The sequence below is a fragment of the Syngnathoides biaculeatus genome, chromosome 17, assembly GCF_019802595.1.
Source record: "Syngnathoides biaculeatus isolate LvHL_M chromosome 17, ASM1980259v1, whole genome shotgun sequence".
NCBI lineage: Eukaryota > Metazoa > Chordata > Actinopteri > Syngnathiformes > Syngnathidae > Syngnathoides > Syngnathoides biaculeatus.
Genome location: NC_084656.1, coordinates 23,151,774 through 23,169,214, shown reverse-complemented (window position 1 = coordinate 23,169,214; position 17,441 = coordinate 23,151,774). Strand labels below are relative to the sequence as shown.

The 17,441-nt window shown below is 46.6% G+C and overlaps 3 protein-coding genes across 7 annotated transcripts; 2 read left to right on the top strand and 1 right to left on the bottom strand.

The window, feature by feature from the left end:
- The first annotated feature begins 49 nt into the window (after positions 1-49).
- On the top strand, positions 50-5,405 carry tmed2 (transmembrane p24 trafficking protein 2). Of its 2 annotated transcripts, none has more exons than XM_061800473.1 (5): positions 50-186; positions 815-1,233; positions 2,523-2,715; positions 3,568-3,675; positions 4,437-5,405. In XM_061800473.1, the coding sequence occupies exons 2-5, from the start codon at positions 1,054-1,056 to the stop codon at positions 4,559-4,561; spliced, it is 606 nt and encodes a 201-aa protein (XP_061656457.1). In that variant the 5' UTR covers positions 50-186; positions 815-1,053; the 3' UTR covers positions 4,562-5,405. The 2 variants fall into 2 exon arrangements, with proteins under 2 accessions (XP_061656457.1, XP_061656458.1); XM_061800474.1 differs by having other exon boundaries at positions 79-186; positions 1,053-1,233.
- Positions 5,406-5,961: 556 nt separating this feature from the next.
- Positions 5,962-11,961, top strand: ddx55 (DEAD (Asp-Glu-Ala-Asp) box polypeptide 55). 2 transcript variants are annotated; one of them, XM_061801708.1, is made up of 15 exons: positions 5,962-6,220; positions 6,313-6,421; positions 6,511-6,561; positions 6,817-6,903; positions 6,989-7,080; positions 7,159-7,221; positions 7,316-7,465; positions 7,984-8,173; positions 8,236-8,318; positions 8,405-8,536; positions 8,594-8,686; positions 8,768-8,882; positions 9,758-9,926; positions 10,002-10,315; positions 11,585-11,961. In XM_061801708.1, the coding sequence occupies exons 1-15, from the start codon at positions 6,171-6,173 to the stop codon at positions 11,732-11,734; spliced, it is 1,848 nt and encodes a 615-aa protein (XP_061657692.1). In that variant the 5' UTR covers positions 5,962-6,170; the 3' UTR covers positions 11,735-11,961. The 2 variants fall into 2 exon arrangements, with proteins under 2 accessions (XP_061657692.1, XP_061657693.1); XM_061801709.1 differs by lacking the exon at positions 5,962-6,220 and having other exon boundaries at positions 6,227-6,421.
- LOC133490961 (translation initiation factor eIF-2B subunit alpha-like) lies at positions 11,725-16,922 on the bottom strand. Of its 3 annotated transcripts, none has more exons than XM_061801713.1 (9): positions 16,685-16,922; positions 14,727-14,828; positions 14,529-14,665; positions 13,830-13,946; positions 13,586-13,698; positions 13,443-13,511; positions 12,455-12,530; positions 12,257-12,382; positions 11,725-11,880 (listed from the first exon to the last, which is right to left on the bottom strand). In XM_061801713.1, exons 1-9 carry the CDS (start codon positions 16,878-16,880, stop codon positions 11,725-11,727), a joined length of 1,092 nt encoding a protein of 363 aa, XP_061657697.1. In that variant the 5' UTR covers positions 16,881-16,922. The 3 variants fall into 3 exon arrangements, with proteins under 3 accessions (XP_061657697.1, XP_061657694.1, XP_061657696.1); XM_061801710.1 differs by lacking the exon at positions 16,685-16,922 and adding an exon at positions 15,032-15,314; XM_061801712.1 differs by lacking the exons at positions 11,725-11,880; positions 12,257-12,382; positions 12,455-12,530; ... (3 more) ...; positions 14,529-14,665; positions 14,727-14,828 and adding an exon at positions 16,188-16,482 and having other exon boundaries at positions 16,650-16,842.
- Between the last annotated feature and the right edge of the window lie 519 nt (positions 16,923-17,441).

The following is a 17,441-nucleotide window of genomic DNA, read 5'->3' as shown; positions in this document are numbered from 1 at the left end:
TCCATCAATCCAATGGTTTCCCACTCATCCGGGCAACACGGTATCAGCTCCCGAGTTTCCCCCGTGCGCGTGCGCATAAATAGTTTGTCCATATTTTCCAAACAACGCGTTTTGAATCCTCCTATTCTGTGAGCAAAATGTGACGGTTCGATCTCCACTCCTGGCTCGAATGTGGTAAAATGCAAGGTATGGTCACATGACAAAGACAAAACAAAACAATAAAGGAAATAAAAAATACACCGTTAAAATGTTAACCTTCACCATCGCGGTGAAATTTCGGGCAACGAAATGTCAAAATGAAAGACGACTTTTTGATGGGAAAATGAACTGAGTACTGTATTTTCCACGTGAAACTACGACCGATTTATTTCATATTGCATACACTGGGACCTTAGTATACGAGTTTAATTCGTGCCGTGACTACGCTCGCAACTCGAAACAGTCATCAACTCAAATTTGTTTTGTCTCGCAGCAAAGATTGCTCAATATTCATTAAAATTCTACCTGTATAAAAAAAAAATCTTGCAATGTTTCACTCTGTGTGTGTAGTGCATCTCTTTTCATAAAGATTTACTTTTTGAATCACACTATATCATAGATTCAGGTTTGGACAATGTTTTAGTTCATTAAGATTTGCGTGTAAGTTCCATGGGTGCTTCTAGTTTCGTTTTGAATTTTTATTTGAAAATGAGAATCAAGTAAAATGTTGTGATAAAATAAGTTAATCTCATTTTCAAGCTCCACATGGAAATCAATGAAGTGAATGGAGCGCACAGTGCATTTTTTTGGGGTTTTTTTTTTTTTTTTTGGTCAGGTTGGAGCCTCGCCGCTCGCCGTAGAAACCTGACGTGGCAAATCCCACGCACGGCCGCCGCAGTTTCGCCACTTTGGGCTTCTTCTTTCCGGCGCTAAGCGAGCAACACCGAATTGCACCCCAGCAGGGGCTCCAGCGCACCGGCCACACTTTTTACACGCTCAAAGTCGCTTCAAATCGATTATTCTTATTCTTATCATCTTGCCTTTTTTTTTTTTTTTTGGTAAATTCTACGAAGCATGTTTACGACGTCGGAGCTGGTTGTCCTGCTAGCCGTGCTGTCCGCCACGGCGTCCGGCTACTTCGTTAGCATCGACGCCCAAGCCGACGAGTGCTTCTACGAGAAGGTCAACTCCGGCACCAAGATGGGCCTCATGTTCGAGGTGGCCGAGGGGGGCTTCTTGGACATCGACGTGGAGGTGAGACGCCGCCCGGAAGGCTTTCGGCTCCCCGACGCTCATCTGCGGCAAAGGAGGCGAAGGCCCGGCCCCGCTGTCATCCGACATCTGTTAGCACGAGACGCGCTAATGTAGCCCATCTAACGTCAAACTTTTACGCGTTTCAGTTTTGCCGTCTGTCATTTCAAATTTTATTGTTACCAGAGAAACGTTTAAAGTACTAAGTAAGTTTGCTTCCGGTGCCGAGCATTTAGCCACGCCATCGCTTAGCTATGTAAATAATTGCGCTGTTTTCTTTACCTTTTACTTTTCATACTTATTTTTTTCCTCCTCAAAGTGTACGTTTTTGTGTCCCATTTGTTTTCTTTCAATATTATGTGTTGCATTCTTGCTTAGAAAAAAAACTCGGATGCTTCCATATGTTTATGAACAGAGAATATAAAGTTGAATAATTAATGAAATTCCCATAGGTTTTAATTAACTTTTTATAGTGTTAAAATTGTATTAGACCGTACTTTTTGCTGCAGAAATACCCGTATGTTTGCCTATGATAAACTAGTCAACAGCAGCCATTCACGGGGCTTCTTCAAAAAATGTTTTTAAATACCCTTTGTTAAACTAAATATACCAGTAGCTGCAATTCCAAAACATTTTAAAATAATTTCAAACCCATTACCTGTAAAAATACATCTTATAGATTTGATTTAATATTAGCGCGACCCTGGTTCTCCACCCCGAGACGCAGTACGTGTACAAGCGCTTATATTTGCGTATGCACTGATACTGATAATAGATTCATTCCATCTTGCCGTAGCGATTTAAGTGTCAAACCCAAAACATTTCAGTTCAGTCGAGGGGGCGCTATACATTTAATTGAAAGAGATGACAAATGTAAAGTCTGCTGGACATCCAAATAGGAGGTCATGTGACCTTTGTACGTTTCCAGCAAACTAAAGTGAGTAAAAAGAGACTACCGACATCCAGTTTTGGCTCCGTGAGAGCAAGGACGCCGATGCGCACTGCGACGCTTTCCAACCTGTAATGATCACATACCTATTTGGCAGTTGATGACGTCTTTGGACTCGTTGAACATAGCTTCTCTCGTTCTCGAAATACACAAATGACTCTCGAGCCAGAGTTGGGTACTTCCTGCAACTTCTGCGAAACTTTCCCCTCTGCCAAAATCGACGCATCCTCCCCCCCCCCCCCCCCGCGTCGTCTCGAGCGTTTCTCGCGATTTCGCCCGTGCCGAGTGCCGACGGCGTTCCCTATTATTTTGCACGCTTGGTCAACGCCGTCGCCCCTTCCAGATAACCGGGCCCGACGGCAAGCAGATCTACAAGGGCGACCGGGAGTCGAGCGGCAAGTATTCCGTGGCGGCGCACATGGACGGCACCTACAAGTTCTGCTTCAGCAACAAGATGTCCACCATGACGCCCAAGATCGTCATGTTCACCATCGACATCGGCGAGGCTCCCAAAGGCCAGGACATGGAGACGGAAGGTGACTCGACCCGGTTCTTCTTTTAGCCCCGCCCCCTCCCCCTCCTGCTGCTGTTTTCCTTTCCTTCTCCCTCATTGAGTTTTTTTTTTTTTTTGACTGTCGTCTGGTGCTGTCTTTCCCCCCCTCCAGGCGGCGGCACTTGGGATGGTAGGCGGAGACAATGTGGACTTTTGGTGCGCTCGCTAACCCGCTGATTCCCAACCACGTTCGCGTCTAAATTCAATTGGGCCACCCGTTATGATTGTTATACTAAAAGTTGTGTGTTTGTGTTCATCGAAGCCACTGACGGATAGTGAGATAAACATCGCCTCTCTAGGATAAAAAGTTGACGTATTAGCCGGGGGGGGGGGGGGGCGTGTTTAATAATTTCACAAGATTTTGGAGCTATTCTAGGAATATAAAATAATATCATGAGACGAACGTAATGTCATTAGGAGATTATAGCTGCAACGTAAGGAGAAATCAATAATAGTACAAAAATGAATAAATGTACAAGCGAATCAAAGCTCACCCCGACTCCAAAAAAAAAAAAAAGGGGGGGGGGGGATTTGTGTATGCCAGGATCTGTTCACATTTTTGCGTGTATGGCCCGTTTTGGCCCGGTGAAGGTTGGGAATCGCTCCTTTTAAGCCGAGTTGCTGTGTGCATCTTGCTGTGTGTGAGCGGTTGGAGTGGTTTGACTCGTTGCACTGGCAGGAAAAAAAAAAAAAACATCCGGGAAACTTGAATTGGCAGTTTGGATACCTGAAGCTGTCGCCCGTCTCGTTTCGTCGTGCACGTAGCGCTCGGCGTTGTGCGGCCGGGACTGACTGCCGTGTTGTTTTCTTTCCTTGTTTTTTGTGTGTGTGTCAGCGCACCAAAACAAGCTGGAGGAGATGATCAACGAGCTCGCCGTGGCCATGACGGCCGTCAAGCACGAGCAGGAGTACATGGAGGTCCGCGAGAGGATACACAGAGCCAGTGAGTGCGCGGCGGCAACAATTCGCTCAGATATTAATGATGCAAAAGTGACTTTTTGGTTGCTTTGATGCAACTGACATCTACAGGGGGCGAATAATTTATCGGAGCATTAAATTCAGGGCCCATATCATCTTGGTGATAAATAAAAGGCACGATTCCTTTTCCGAATGTCATTTTTCTCGAGACGATGACATTTTGCCAAACGTGACGTTATTGCTTGCACTTGAATTCGCAGCTGCGACGCAGTCATCATTTCAACTTTGATCGCGGTTGGCATCATCTGGAAGGAAAGTGGCAAAGTGCGATTGAGGTTTGGCGCAGTCGCCATCCACGTCCCGACACTTTGTTCCAACGTCCCCTTTGGACCTGCCAACGTTGCGTTCCGCGACGTTAGCCCAGCGTTTCACTGGGGAATCAAGAAAAGCGCCGAGCGCAATAATAGAAACGGCACCTTGATATGGACCAAAATTCATCCGACTGGTGACCGTGTGGTCGAAATGAATTACATTTATATATGATTTAGGTGTATATATTGTTCATGAGCTCATGCTTCCACTTTGATAGCCCTAAACTTTAACTTGACATGTTAATAACAGCTTAAAGCCTTTTTTTTTTTTTTTTGTTCACTGTGCCAAACTGATGAAACGGTGGGAACGGTTTTCAATTATGACAAAAATTATTTGCACAATTTTTCCTTGAAATACTGTCTCACATGCTTTTTTTTTTTTTTTTTTTGTGTGTGTGTGTGTCCCCTCGTGCAGTCAACGACAACACAAACAGCCGCGTGGTGCTGTGGTCCTTCTTCGAGGCCCTGGTCCTGGTGGCCATGACGCTGGGACAGATTTACTACCTGAAGAGGTTTTTCGAAGTGCGGCGGGTGGTGTAGCGGCGCGGCGGCATGGCGAAGCGTCGTCGTCCTCGAGACAATTTTTTTCAACTCTGCAAAGCGGACTGGTAGTTTCCACCACTTTAGATTTCGTTCTGTTCTTCAAAATGGCCGCAAGAGTGTGTCAAGTGGATGTTTTTGTTTTTTCCCTCCCCCTTACGTTGTTTCATTCATTTGCTCATACGTTTTTTTTTTTTTTTTTTTTTTTTCCGCACCAACTGAGCATTTTAAATCAGATTGAAAGTTTTGAAATTTAACGAAAGGCAAGTTTTCTCACTTCTGGGGTTGGTGTACGGTGGTTTGGTCTCAAACAGCGGCTGCTTTGAGAAGGTTACAAAAGGGCAAATGTTAGTACATTTTCTAGTAAGTAGTTGAATCTGGGGGGGGGGGGGGGCTGACCTACTGACTGCTGTGCTTTTTGTGGCTGCTTATTTTGTTGGGTGGGGGGGGGGATTTTAAATTATGCAATTGTACGACAGTTTGAACTTATTTTGATGTTGTTTTGGAAGAAGACTCTCAGTGGGACTCACCATTTGGATGTCACCTTTTGTTGTTGCACTCGATTCGACATTTTTGTTTTCTGCTCTTTTGCTAAACGTCCAAAGCCGCCGTGGCCGTCTTCACTTTGGCGGCTGTGCCCTGTGCGTCGCGTCCCAACCGAAGCGCTCCGAGGTTTTTGTACCCCCCCCCCCAAGGAAACTGACCTTCGGTGTTTGCTCAGGCAGGAAAAGTCCTCTGCACTCAGTCTCTGGATTTCAGACTCCGACGCGCCGATGCATCATCTGTGTGTAGAATGGTTGTTGAGAACAAACCCCGGGTTTCATAATAAAGAAATTCTATACAATTACTGGCTGCAAATGATTCATATTGGAAAAACAATTCATATGTGTCTTTCTTGACTAATAGGTGTTGTTGCAATAAATACACACAATCTAGAAAAAAAATGTACATTTCAAATTCAAGTAAATTGCGTTGTGTTTAACCAGCAAGTGCTTGAATAAGATAGAACAGTATTGTACTGTTCGCCAAAGAGTTATGCAAAAAGCCCAAGTCTAACATGATATACGTTCGTTGGGACAGATAAGAAGCTGAATGTCCAATTTTTTTTTTTTTTTTTTTGCATAATTTGAGGATATCTACTGTACTGTTTAACAAGGATGTACAGTATTAACTTCAAATCTGTTTTTGGGCAACACGATCGGCTGGCAACCACTTCGGGGTGTGCTCTGCCGCCTGCCTGATGGTAGCTGGGATTGGCTCCATCACTCTTGCGACCCTTGTGAGGATAAGCGGCTCGGAAAATGCATGGCTGGATGTTTTGGGTTTTTTTTTTTTTTTTTTTCAAAAAAGTTAAATCCCGGCGCAACTTTAAAGTGTTGGCACTCTGGTGGAGTCAGCCTAAGCATTGGCGTACCAACGACGTTTGCATTTCATGGGAATAAACTACCATGCGCTCTGGTTTCCGCCCGGACACTCATAAAGGGAAAATATTTTCATCGTGGTGGAGTTAGTTGTAGCACGGACTAACCACGTTTCTTTGCGTAAATTAATTTGGAAGACACGACGAACCTTTTATTTCGTAAAATTTAAGGCCCTGTGGGGATAATGGATGAAAGGATGGAAAGACATTTCCCTCGAGCTCAAGTTTCCACCCGGCGTGTAAACATCGACGCAACTCGGAAGTCTGAAAGTCTCGTGGGGTTGTTAGCTTTAGCATCAGCTAACCACTTTCGTACGTGCCACTTTTCCAGCATGGAGAACGCGACAGACGGGACGTGGGATAGTTTAGCCGGCAAACTAAACGACAAGATCTTAGAAACGCTTCGGGAACTCAATTTTACGCACATGACGCCCGTGCAAGTATGTAAAACGGGTTCAAAAGCACACGAACGACTTAACAGAAGAGTGTGTGCAGTACTAGGAGGTTTTTTTGTGTGTTTTTCTTCCAGGCTGCCTGTATCCCACTTTTTATGAGCAACAAGGATGTGGCTGCTGAGGCAGTGAGTGACAAATACTAACAGCAAACAATTCAAAAAGATAGCCACTGCCGAGCGGTTCAATATGTGGTCACACACACGTACATATATGAACGTCATTGCTTATGTGTGTGTCACCAGATGGTTTGTTGTACATTCCTGTGTGCTGAGCTGTCATTTATATGTTGATTGATCCCTCATCTGTAATCTATCGGCCATTTTGTTCCATTTTTTTTTTTTTTTTTTTGTGATTCCGATTGAGCTTGATGTTGTGTTTAGGTGACCGGGAGTGGGAAGACGTTAGCGTTTGTCATTCCCGTCCTGGAAGTTCTGCTCAGGAGAGAAGAGAAGCTCAAGAAGATGCAGGTGTGTGCCAAATTGAGGTCATTTTTTCGAGTTTTTTCAAGACTTTCCACAGGACTTAGTGAGCAGCATGTTGCGTCACGTGCAGGTGGGCGCGCTGGTGGTCACGCCCACGCGCGAGCTGGCCGTGCAGATCAGCGAAGTGATTGGACACTTCCTCCAGAAGTTTCCGCAGTTCACGTAAGAACGGAACCCAGACGAAATGGACCACCCGCCAGCGCAACGTGTCCTCTCACTTCCCGTCTTGGTTGCTTCCAGGCAGATGTTGATGATCGGCGGCAACAACCCGATGGAGGACGTCGAGAAGTTCAAGGAAAACGGGTAACTTATTCATAATCGTATAGCGTTCCTGAGCGGCATCACCAGTGAAGGAAGTTATTATTCTTTGCCGTGGTCGCCATTTTCCGCGTTGCAGGGCGAACATCGTGGTAGCCACGCCCGGCCGCCTGGAGGACATGTTCCGCAGGAAGGGCGACGGCGCGGACCTGGCCGCCTCGGTCAAGAGTCTGGACGTGCTCGTCTTGGACGAGGCCGACAGACTTCTGGACTTGGGCTTCGAGAACAGGTAGCTGGGTGACGATTGGCCGCCCGACGCGTCAACATCCAACGCGCGTTTTGACTTAGGAGATGAATTCATTTTGCGACCCAACTCGTAACTTGATGAAGCACTCATTAGGCCACACCCCTAAAAGGCACACGTGAAAGACTCCAGTTGTTGGGAATTACTTTGTCCCAATGTACACTAATTGATTTTATGTACACTTTAGATTATATTTCTATGTATTTTTTGTTATAATTTTATGCAAAGTTCAGTCCTATTTTTCTTGACTATAGAGGTGTAAAATACATTTTTTTGGGTGAACGAGGGGGGCCTGGAACAGATGAAAGTTCATAAAAGCTATGTTGAAGTGAGTTCAGGAGCTTGATTATGTCCAAGAGAGAGTGCTCTGCTGCCATCTTGTGGTGTTTGTGGGCAATTACAATCATTTTTGGGTCAAAACGATGGCAAAAAAGTCGCAACTAGTGGGTTAGTTTCTCTGCGCTGACGCGCTAACGCTAACGGCGGGCGTGGTTTCCCGACAGCCTGAACGCCATCCTGAGCTTCCTGCCCAAGCAGCGGCGCACCGGCTTGTTCTCGGCCACGCAGACGCAGGAACTGGACAAGCTGGTCCGAGCCGGACTGCGGAACCCGGTCCGCGTGGTGGTCAAGGAGAAGGGCGTGGCGGACGGCGCCGCGCGGAGGACGCCGTCGGCGCTCAGCAACTACTACACGGTGAGCGGCGGCGGCGGCGCCGGCGGGCCGCGCGGGGTCGCTCACGCGTTCGTCTCCTTCAGGTTTGCCGCGCCGACCGCAAGTTCAACGAGCTGGTGGCGTTTCTACGGCAACACAAGCATCAGAAGCAGCTGGTGTTCTTCAGGTGTCTGGTTCGCGCCCTCTTCTCTTTCCTCTATCTCTTTTTCCTTTTGCTGACCTTTTTTCCTTGCCCCTCTCGGCGCCGGTCAGCACGTGCGCCTGCGTGGAGTACTTCGGCCGCGCTCTGGAGACGCTGGTGAGGAAGGTCCCCGTCCACTGCATCCACGGCAAGATGAAACACAAGCGCAACAAAATCTTCTCCGACTTCCGAGCCGCCAAAAGGTGAGCTTGCGTCTTTGCGCGCGCGTCCGCCGCCCGCCTCACGCGCATCCTTCGCAGCGGCATCCTGGCGTGCACGGACGTGATGGCGCGCGGCATCGACATCCCCGACGTCAACTGGGTGCTGCAGTACGACCCCCCCAGCAGCGCCAGGTCGGTGAACGCTCGCCGCCGGTCGGTCGTCCCGCGCGCTCGCGTGGGAAAGTCGTCGTGACGTCGGCGTCTCCTCTCCAGCGCCTTCGTGCACCGCTGCGGTCGCACGGCGCGCATCGGTAACCGCGGCAACGCCTTGGTCTTCCTGCTGCCCATGGAGGAGTCCTACGTCAACTTCCTGTCCATCAACCAGAAGGTGAGGGAGCGACTCAAAACACTCCTGTTGCAATTTACATTTCCACGTTCAAATGTCTGCAAATTGTAGCTTTTTTTTAAATTTTTGAATGAAGAAACAGAATTTGGGGTTTGAAACTTAACTTTATGCCGCTAACGGGAACGAAAACATTGTCCGAGCGATGGCTCGTAGCTCTCAAATCTCGATGGTGGGCTCACTCACAAATTACATTTCTGCTCTGATGTTTTTATTATTTGAAAGTTTGCGTCAACGTCAACCGTGCCCGAGTTTTGCTCCACATCCATTTTTCGTGTGTCGAGCGCCTAAAAAGCTGCGCGTTGCCTCCCCCGGGCGTCGTCCGCACTGGGAAGATGATCAACGGACTTCACCGAGAATTTTGGAGGAATGTAATTTCTTTTTTTTCCTCGCCACATTTTTCCTGACATTTTATTTTTCTCTGACTAGTTATTTTTTCACCACAAAATCTTTACCGGCGTTTTATTTTTTTTCTGCACTCTGTTATTATTGGTTTTTTTTTTTTTTGTCTTTTCGTTATTTGTTAACAAGCTCCCAATTATTTTTTTCTGGGTTTTTGTATTTATTTTTTCTTGGGTTTTTCTTTTGAGGGGGGTTCTTTTTTCCAATATTTTGTTTCCATTTTTTTTTTTTTTTTTTTTTTATAAATGCATGGGTTCCCGCATTTGAAATGATAAATTCATTCCATCATCTCTAACCCTTCACGGGGCTTTTGAGTGAAAGTTTTAGTCGTGCATGCACTAAATAAGTCAAAAAGTCTCCTAAAAAGTGAAGCCCAACTGAAGTATTTTTGAGTGGTGACTTTTTTTAAATTATTTTAATTTATTTCTTTTTTTTTTTTTGCCTTCCCCCCCTCCCAGTGTCCTTTGCAGAAAATGGCGGCGGTGAGCGACGTGGTGGACGTGTTGCCCAAAGTGAAGGCGCTGGCGCAGGCGGACCGCGCCATGTTCGACAAGGGCATGAAGGCTTTCGTGTCGTACGTGCAGGCCTACGCCAAGCACGAGTGCAGCCTCATCTTCAGGGTCAAAGGTGAAAGGCGTGTAAAAGTCGACGTTTTCCGACGATCCGTTTATTTATTTATTTTCCCCGCCCCTGGCCCCTTAGATTTGGATTTCGCGTCGGTGGCCCGCGGCTTTGCGCTCCTCCGGCTGCCCAAAATGCCGGAACTGCGCGGGAAAAGTTTCCCCGACTTCGTGCCGGCGCCGCTGGACACGGACAACATCCGCTACAAGGACAAACAGCGCCAGAAACTGCGGAAGAAAACGCTGGCCGAGCTGGAACTGCGGCGGCGGGAGGACGACGGCGGCGGCGGCGACGCCCGGCCGGCCAAGAAAGCCGTCCGGAACCGGGCCTGGTCCAAACAGAAGGCCAAGAAGGACCGACGCAGGAAGAACGCCAGCAAGAGGAAACACGAGCAGGTAGGCGGAACCACTCAGCGATTAGCAAATCGCCAAAATCGCTTTCATCCTCTCGAGAGTTCGTTTCAAGCTGAAATCGTACAAATCATATTCTGAATTATATTTTTGTCGAATCAAAATGCGACATTTGCAAACACCTGCTTTTACTTTGGAAAACAATCATCCGTGTTTTTTGCCGATCGTTACGGACCAAACTCGTCACACTCGTTTGTTTGTGCGCTTTTACAGAATTAGTCCTTTATTTGATAAAGGGGTTTCAATTATTGTTTTTTTTTTTCTCCAATTAATTCACAAATAATCACATTATTAGTGGCAGCTGTACGACCTTAAAGATTATTAATAAGTCATTGAGAACATTCTTTGAGGAATATTTGAAGAAATCAAAGAGCAAACAAAAGCAGATGTCGCCATTGTTTGTGATTTGATGATTATAGTTTCCGGGTTGAAGTTGATGACGTGATTTGGTGGGGAATTTTGAATTTTCCAAAAAGAGAGACGCATAACTATCAAATAGTATTTATGCTCCAATTCTACGTCAACTCGATTTTGTCTCGAGCGAATTCGTCTGTCGGTTAACAAAAACTTTCAAATGGCAGGATTGTTTTTGGGATATTTCCGTTGATCACACAATTATCATATTTCACGTTTTCAAGCACAATTAAAGAAAGATGAGCGGCAACGTCGTGATTGGTCGTCCAGAAGGGGGCGTGGCTATCTCGGTCGAAATGGGATTTGCCGGCACGCCATTTAATATTTCTTTCCTGTAAAATTGATTGATCAAAAAAGTATTTATTTGTGGATTGGTCAAATTTAAAAAAAAAAAAAAAACACTTTAATAAGTGGTTAATTTTCAGAAACATGAACAAGTTCAATGACAATGGATTTATTTTAGTGAATTGCAAAACTTTTTTTTCGCACAATAATGTTTATTTAGTCGGGCGTGAACCGCAAAGCTGAAATGATTTAAATGGAAATCAAAAGAAGAATGAACTTTTGAAACTTTTTTTATTTTCAAAAATCATGCGTGATCCCGGAAGATTGTCCCGCTGACCGTCAGAATCCTCGCATCCCCAAAACCATTATTCGGAATATTTAAAAAGGAAAAAAAATCTAAAAAGTATTTATGTTGAGTTCATATTTTTCTGTAGCTACTTTCAACGTTTCAGATTTGGTCAGTAAATTTCAGAAAAAAAAAGTAACAAAATATGGAGGGGGCCCGTTCGGGTCGGAGGTGGCGCCGAGTGACTCTTTTGCGTTCCCCGTCCTCAGTCCTCCGACGTCGACGACGAAGACGCGGACGAGCTGCTGAAGGACACTCGTCTGCTCAAGAAACTCAAAAAGGGGCAAATCTGCGAGGAGGACTTTGAGCGGCAGATCACCGGGGGGGGGGGGCGGAGCAACACAGACGTTCACAAATAAAGCTTGATGAGCTCGTCGCTGACGGCGGACGGCGTGAGGACGCCGAGGTCGGTGAAGAGCAGCGTGATGAGCGAGGGCGGCGTGTAGTCCACCAGGGGGTGCTCGTCGGACAGGCTGGACTGGGCCTTCAGCGTCGACGCCTTGTACTGAAAACACGCACCAAGAGAAATATTAAATACATCTTTCACACTTTCCTGGGCAAAATAAACATGCACCGTATTTTTACATATTCGTGCCCTCCCACAAATTATTTAAAAAAAAAAAACAACACAAAGGTTTCGAATTGCCAATCGATGCCACAAGATGGCAGCAAAGCACTACTTCCCCCCCCCCCCTGAAATGAACCTCCTCAACTCACTTCAACAATGATAATCATATCATATGGTGGGGAGGGTGGGGGACACACACTGCAATTAGCACCCTCCACATTTGTCACGTGATTGCAAACCATCGCCCAAATTGCCACATTCAACGGCATTTTTTTTCGGTTCATCCGCATTTGCCACGTCCGGGGCGACTCGCCTTGAACTTGTCGGGCACGTCCCGCTGGTTGAGCGGGTAGAGGCGCACGAACTTGAAGCTCTCGGCCACCACGTAGAAGGGCTTGTTGTGGGCTTTGGCGCACGCCGCCATCTGGTAGGTGCCGATCTGTACCAGCAGGGGGAGCAGTTTAAAAAAAAAAAAAACGAAACAAAACGAAAAAGCGCAGAGCAGCGAAACCTTGTTGATGATGCCGCCGCTCTCCACCACGCCTTCTGCGCCCACGATGACCTGATCCACCTTCTCCAGCATGTACCTGAAATTGGGGAATTTTGGGGGTCATTCTTAAATGACAAAACATATCATAACTCTGTGGCCTTTCCAAAACAATGAAATGACATAAACAAGTTTCATTGTGCCGGAAAGACTCCTGCAGCGCCTCCTACGTGTAAATATTCTACATTTGTGTCCCCCAATAACCATCCATCAATTTTCGTAGCCGCTTATCCTCACAGAGGTCACAGGGAGCGCTGGAGCCTATCCCAGTTGTCAACGGGGCAGGAGGCGGGGTACGCCCTCAACTGGCCGCCAGCCAATCGCAGGGCACATCGAGACAAACAGCCGTAATCACAATCACACCTACGGGCGATTTTCTGTCTCCAATGAATGTTGCATGTTTTTGGGATGTGGGAGGAAACCCGAGTGCCCAATCAGAGACAAGCCACGCAGGCACGGGGAGAACAGGTGGGCCCGGGATCGAACCCGGGACCTCAGAACTGCGAGGCCAACGCTTTACCAGCTGATCCACCATTGCCGCCTGTCCCCCAATATTTTTGAAAAAAAAAAAAAAAAAGAAAATTCAATGTCTTAATTGAAAACATTGCATTTCGGTGGGGGGGGTGACCTTTTCCTGGTCAATTTATGTTATAATAAAAAGTCTACACACCCCTGTTCCATTTTTTTTTTGTGATTATAAGAAAGGGAGAGCAAGAGAAATCATTTCCACCATTAACGTGATCCATAACTTCATTCATTTTAGAGAGGGAATGTCAAAGTAAATGTGGTTGCATAAATCTGCACATCCTCTTGTGTTCAGAATCATCCAATCCCATTCAAGCTCTTGTGAACGCACCTGCCACCATTTACAGTTCAAGGGTTCTTGGAGGCTTTTCGTGCTGGCATTTTTTTTTTTTTTTTTGTGAGTCAATAAATATTTTCTTGTATTCACCCAACAGCGGCGTCCAGGATCACCGTGACGGGCACGCAGAGTTTTCTCAAGTGTTTGGCCATCAGTTGCCTACGAAAGCAACAACGGGGGTGAGTCGGCCCGGCGTGGTGCCGGGATGTTCGGCGGTAACGGCGACGACTCACCCGGCGCCGTCGGGCTGCGACTCGGTGACGAAGACGGAGAAACGTTTCTTCTCGGCCGTCGCCTTCTCCAGCACCTTCAACACCACTCGGGAGTACGAGTGCGTCAGGATTTTCTGTCCCGGAACGCAGAGGTGGGACAAAGTGGCATCACGTCGCCGCGGCCCAGAAAGCTCGCGTGTCCAAATACCAGCCATTTCCTGCCCAACTTTTCTACTTCCTGCCGCGCGGCGTTTGCGCGACTTACGGCGCCGTCCTTGATGAAGGTGTGACACAGCTTGGCCACTTTGTCCCTGGACGTGGAGATCTTGTCCATGAAGAGCTGCCCGCGCTCCTCCATCACCCTCTTGCAGCGCGACAGTTCCTGCCGGGACCGCAAAAACCAAGGCGTGAGATGCTGCCGACGCGTCGCTACGGAGACGGGAGATGCCGTTGCATCAGCAGTTGGCTAATAAAGTGAGAGGACCGAAAGTCCCCGGACGGGGAGGAAGCCGAGCGTAACACTCGGACGCCATTTTCATTGTTTAATATCAGGACAAAAAGATACGTGGGTAAAAAGTGGTGTATTTAAAATTGAATCAAAACTAAAATTGGTCTTTTTAAAGGTTAATTCATAGGATAAGCAGTTTTTAAGATTTTAATTACAAGTGAAATTAGTCTTATTTTAGTCAATGGTTGTAAAAAAAAATTTTTTTTTGACATGGTTGAAGATAAAGAAGCATTAGAAAGCCCAAAAAATGTGGGAATAGCCCACTGTGGACAGTCGGCTGGGGCGTGGCCGCTTTAGAGCGCCTTCTTTTAAGTCAATATTGCCGCCCCAAAGAATCCAACTGAAATCCAAAGGATGGAAATGAAATGGTGAGATTCTCCACAACGCCCAACTCTCGCTCGTGCCGGTCAGAATCAGAACGACGGCAGTGCGGATGGCGCCGTCGCTCCGACCCACCTGGTGCTCGAGCCACGTGAGGCTGATGAAGCGCAGGAAGAGCTCGCCTCCGGAAGACACGGCCACGGACGAGTCCACGCTGGCCAGGCGGTCCGTGGCCCACATCAGGTTCTCCCTCAGGCCCAGCAGGGTCTCGCCTCAAGAGTCACAAAGTCAACAAACGGGGGACGACAAGACGACCGCGGCGGCCGACGTCACCTTGATCTCTCTTGAAGAACTCCAGCAGAGTCCGGATGGCGGCCACCGCCGAAGCCACGTCGGGGTCCTCCCTCATCTGAGCGCGGAAGTACTCGACCAGCTCTGCGCACACGCAAAATGACAAAAAACAATGACGGCACTGCAACAGACGCATTACAAACACCACCACATACAGTAAATTCGCATAAAATGAGAAAAAAGTAACAACACAATACATGACCCAGTGAAAGCACAACCGAAGAACGTGCACGCATTTAACATAAAACAAAATAAACACGACAACAAGTTCTCAGCTGTTTTCTTGCCTTCTTCATTCATGCTGCCACGCATCCGTTGTCGGGACAGAACCACTTCGTGTTTTCCGGTTTTGTTGCTCAGTCCGATTTGTTTTAGCGCACTTTCCCCCCCGCGTCTGCCTTTCAGCCAAACCACAAATTGGCGACCAAATACTTTTGTTTCGGTCCCAGTTGCGAAAATTTCACAAAACCGACGCGTTGCGTGAGTTGCTGCGGCGTTGACGTGTCGCACAGAGATGACGTCAGACCCCTGCAGTCTTCCTCGAATGTTTTTTTTCTTCTCTTGTGTGTGTGCGGGGAAAGCATTACCGCCACCCTTTGTAATGGACCTGAACTTGTTTTTTTTTTTTTTTTTTTTAAGCGCGGTCTCAAGAGTTAGTATTTGGATATGTTTATTCGGTTAGTACATCCCATAGTAAGGACCAGCACAGGTATTTCTTCAACGTTTCATTCCATTTGAAAATCCCTTGCTGAACCTACAACCGAACCAGATCAAAATCCACTCAGACAGCGGTGAGCTGATGTTGACAGGCTGTCACATCACATCGTTAGCATTTCTGCAAAACTTGCTACTTTTCTCCATGAAACGGGCGCAGCATTGGTTTATTCGTGTCAGAAACCTGATTGTGTTAGCAACTCCTGGGAAGGTTTGCCACTGTTACGTTTTCTCGCACTTGTGGACAACGCCTCTGACAGTGGTACGCTGGAGCCCTAAAGCCTTGGAAATGGCTTCCTTACCTTTTCCGGACTGTTTTCCCCGCCTCATTTCTTCTCCAATTTCATCGAATCATGGCATGATGCATTGATTCTTGAGATGTTCGATCCTACTTCATTTTCTCTGACAGGTTCTATTTGGGGGGGGCAATGACGTTCCCACAAAAATTTGGATTCTGTGGAGGGCCGATGTATATGCAAGTCATTTGAAAACAGCATTTTGTATTTCCTTGGGTTGACTTTCTGATTGATATTAAAATTGGTTTGATGATTTCAATGTGATGTGAAAAAAAATCAGGAGGGGGAAAATCCTTTTTCACGTATCTTTTTCCAAATATTTGTGCTTCTGAGTCATAATGACATTGACAACCACATTTTTCTCATGTAAAATATGTGCCTTTGGACAATAAAGGTACAGGAAAAAGGTCGTAGACTACAAGAGCAAATTACGTCAGACATCAACACGTTTAATTTAATCATTTACAAGATGCAAGGTGGCAACAAGGGCAGAACAAATCACAGGTTAGGGAAGATTGATGTGACGGGGGTCCACTGCTCCACTTCCGCGGTGGTCTGCACAGACGACGGGCCCAATTTGAAGCCCGTTGAGTCCGTGTTTGTTTGTTTGTTGTTGTTTTCTGCGGCGTTGCGAGTGGAGTGATGACAAACGAGCCTCCAACTTCAGCCGGCGTCCACATTTACTCGTCCTTGTTCTCGTAGTTGTGTTTGATGTGTTTCCAGAGTTTCTAGCACAAAATCAGATTAAAAAAAAAAAAAAGCATTTCATGACTGTCATTCGATTCAAACTGCGGATAGCGGACAAGATGGGCTAGCTACCACCTAGCACCGCTCCACCTCCCTGACTGCAAGGTCAGGATAAAAGCACAATTTTGGCACCGCCAAAGCGACTTACCCCGCGATTCATTTGCTCAAAGATTGCGTCGCCACCTTGGTCGAATATTCGCTCGAAGAAGACGGCGCCAACCATGATGGTTATGGCGAAAGTGGACGTTCGCCTGAAGAGCAAATTGTACACGGACTTTGCCAGCGCCATGTTGAGGTTGAGTCGATGCGTCTGGGCATGCGCACAGGCTGACTTCCGCTTCCTGATCAAGACCGCTGACAAGGGTTCAATCGGCGCCATGTTGGTACAGTCATTGCGCGTGCGCAATTGTTCACTTTCGCTTCCAAGTCAAGTCCAGCTATGAATCAAACAGTTCCCATTTTTAGAAGTAAAAGGAATGTGAAAGGAGGAGTCGAATAGGTCAAATATGTTTTTGATCCAGGAGTTTCACTGAGAAAATTTGCACATGTGCGTAAATGTCCTGTATAAAGAACAAATTTCAAGGTCGGCACGGTTTGAATCAGTCGACAAATTGTGAATTAGCAAACTAAATTTGGAAAAAGTCTGCAATGATTTGGGAATTTTGTCACTGAAAATGTGGAATAATGAAAAAAAAAAGTGGAAACTTTGTCATGGAGAATGTGGAGTTCAGTTTTGTTTTTTTGTTAAGGTTAGATTTTTAGGGCATGTGAAAAATAAAGTTTGAATTTGGAAGGCCCATAATGGGACACTTTACTGTCGAATATTTCATTCACTTGAATGGATTGTTGTCTCTGTGTGTGAAATGTGAGCTCATCCATATCCATTTTCCAAACATCTCATCCTCACAAGTGTCGCGGGAGTGCTGTTGCCTAACTAGCT

Coding starts and splice junctions, on each gene's coding strand:
- ddx55 (XM_061801708.1), top strand. CDS start 6,171: ATGAAAGGATGGAAAGACATTTCCCTCGAGCTCAAGTTTCCACCCGGC. Junction 7,222..7,315: donor GAGAAGTTCAAGGAAAACGG/GTAACTTATTCA, acceptor TCCGCGTTGCAG/GGCGAACATCGTGGTAGCCA. Junction 8,687..8,767: donor GACCCCCCCAGCAGCGCCAG/GTCGGTGAACGC, acceptor TCTCCTCTCCAG/CGCCTTCGTGCACCGCTGCG.
- tmed2 (XM_061800473.1), top strand. CDS start 1,054: ATGTTTACGACGTCGGAGCTGGTTGTCCTGCTAGCCGTGCTGTCCGCC. Junction 1,234..2,522: donor TCTTGGACATCGACGTGGAG/GTGAGACGCCGC, acceptor CGCCCCTTCCAG/ATAACCGGGCCCGACGGCAA. Junction 3,676..4,436: donor CGAGAGGATACACAGAGCCA/GTGAGTGCGCGG, acceptor CCCCTCGTGCAG/TCAACGACAACACAAACAGC.
- LOC133490961 (XM_061801713.1), bottom strand. CDS start 16,880: ATGGCGCCGATTGAACCCTTGTCAGCGGTCTTGATCAGGAAGCGGAAG. Junction 13,699..13,829: donor CCTTCATCAAGGACGGCGCC/GTAAGTCGCGCA, acceptor GTTCCGGGACAG/AAAATCCTGACGCACTCGTA. Junction 12,531..13,442: donor ATCCTGGACGCCGCTGTTGG/GTGAATACAAGA, acceptor CCCCAATTTCAG/GTACATGCTGGAGAAGGTGG.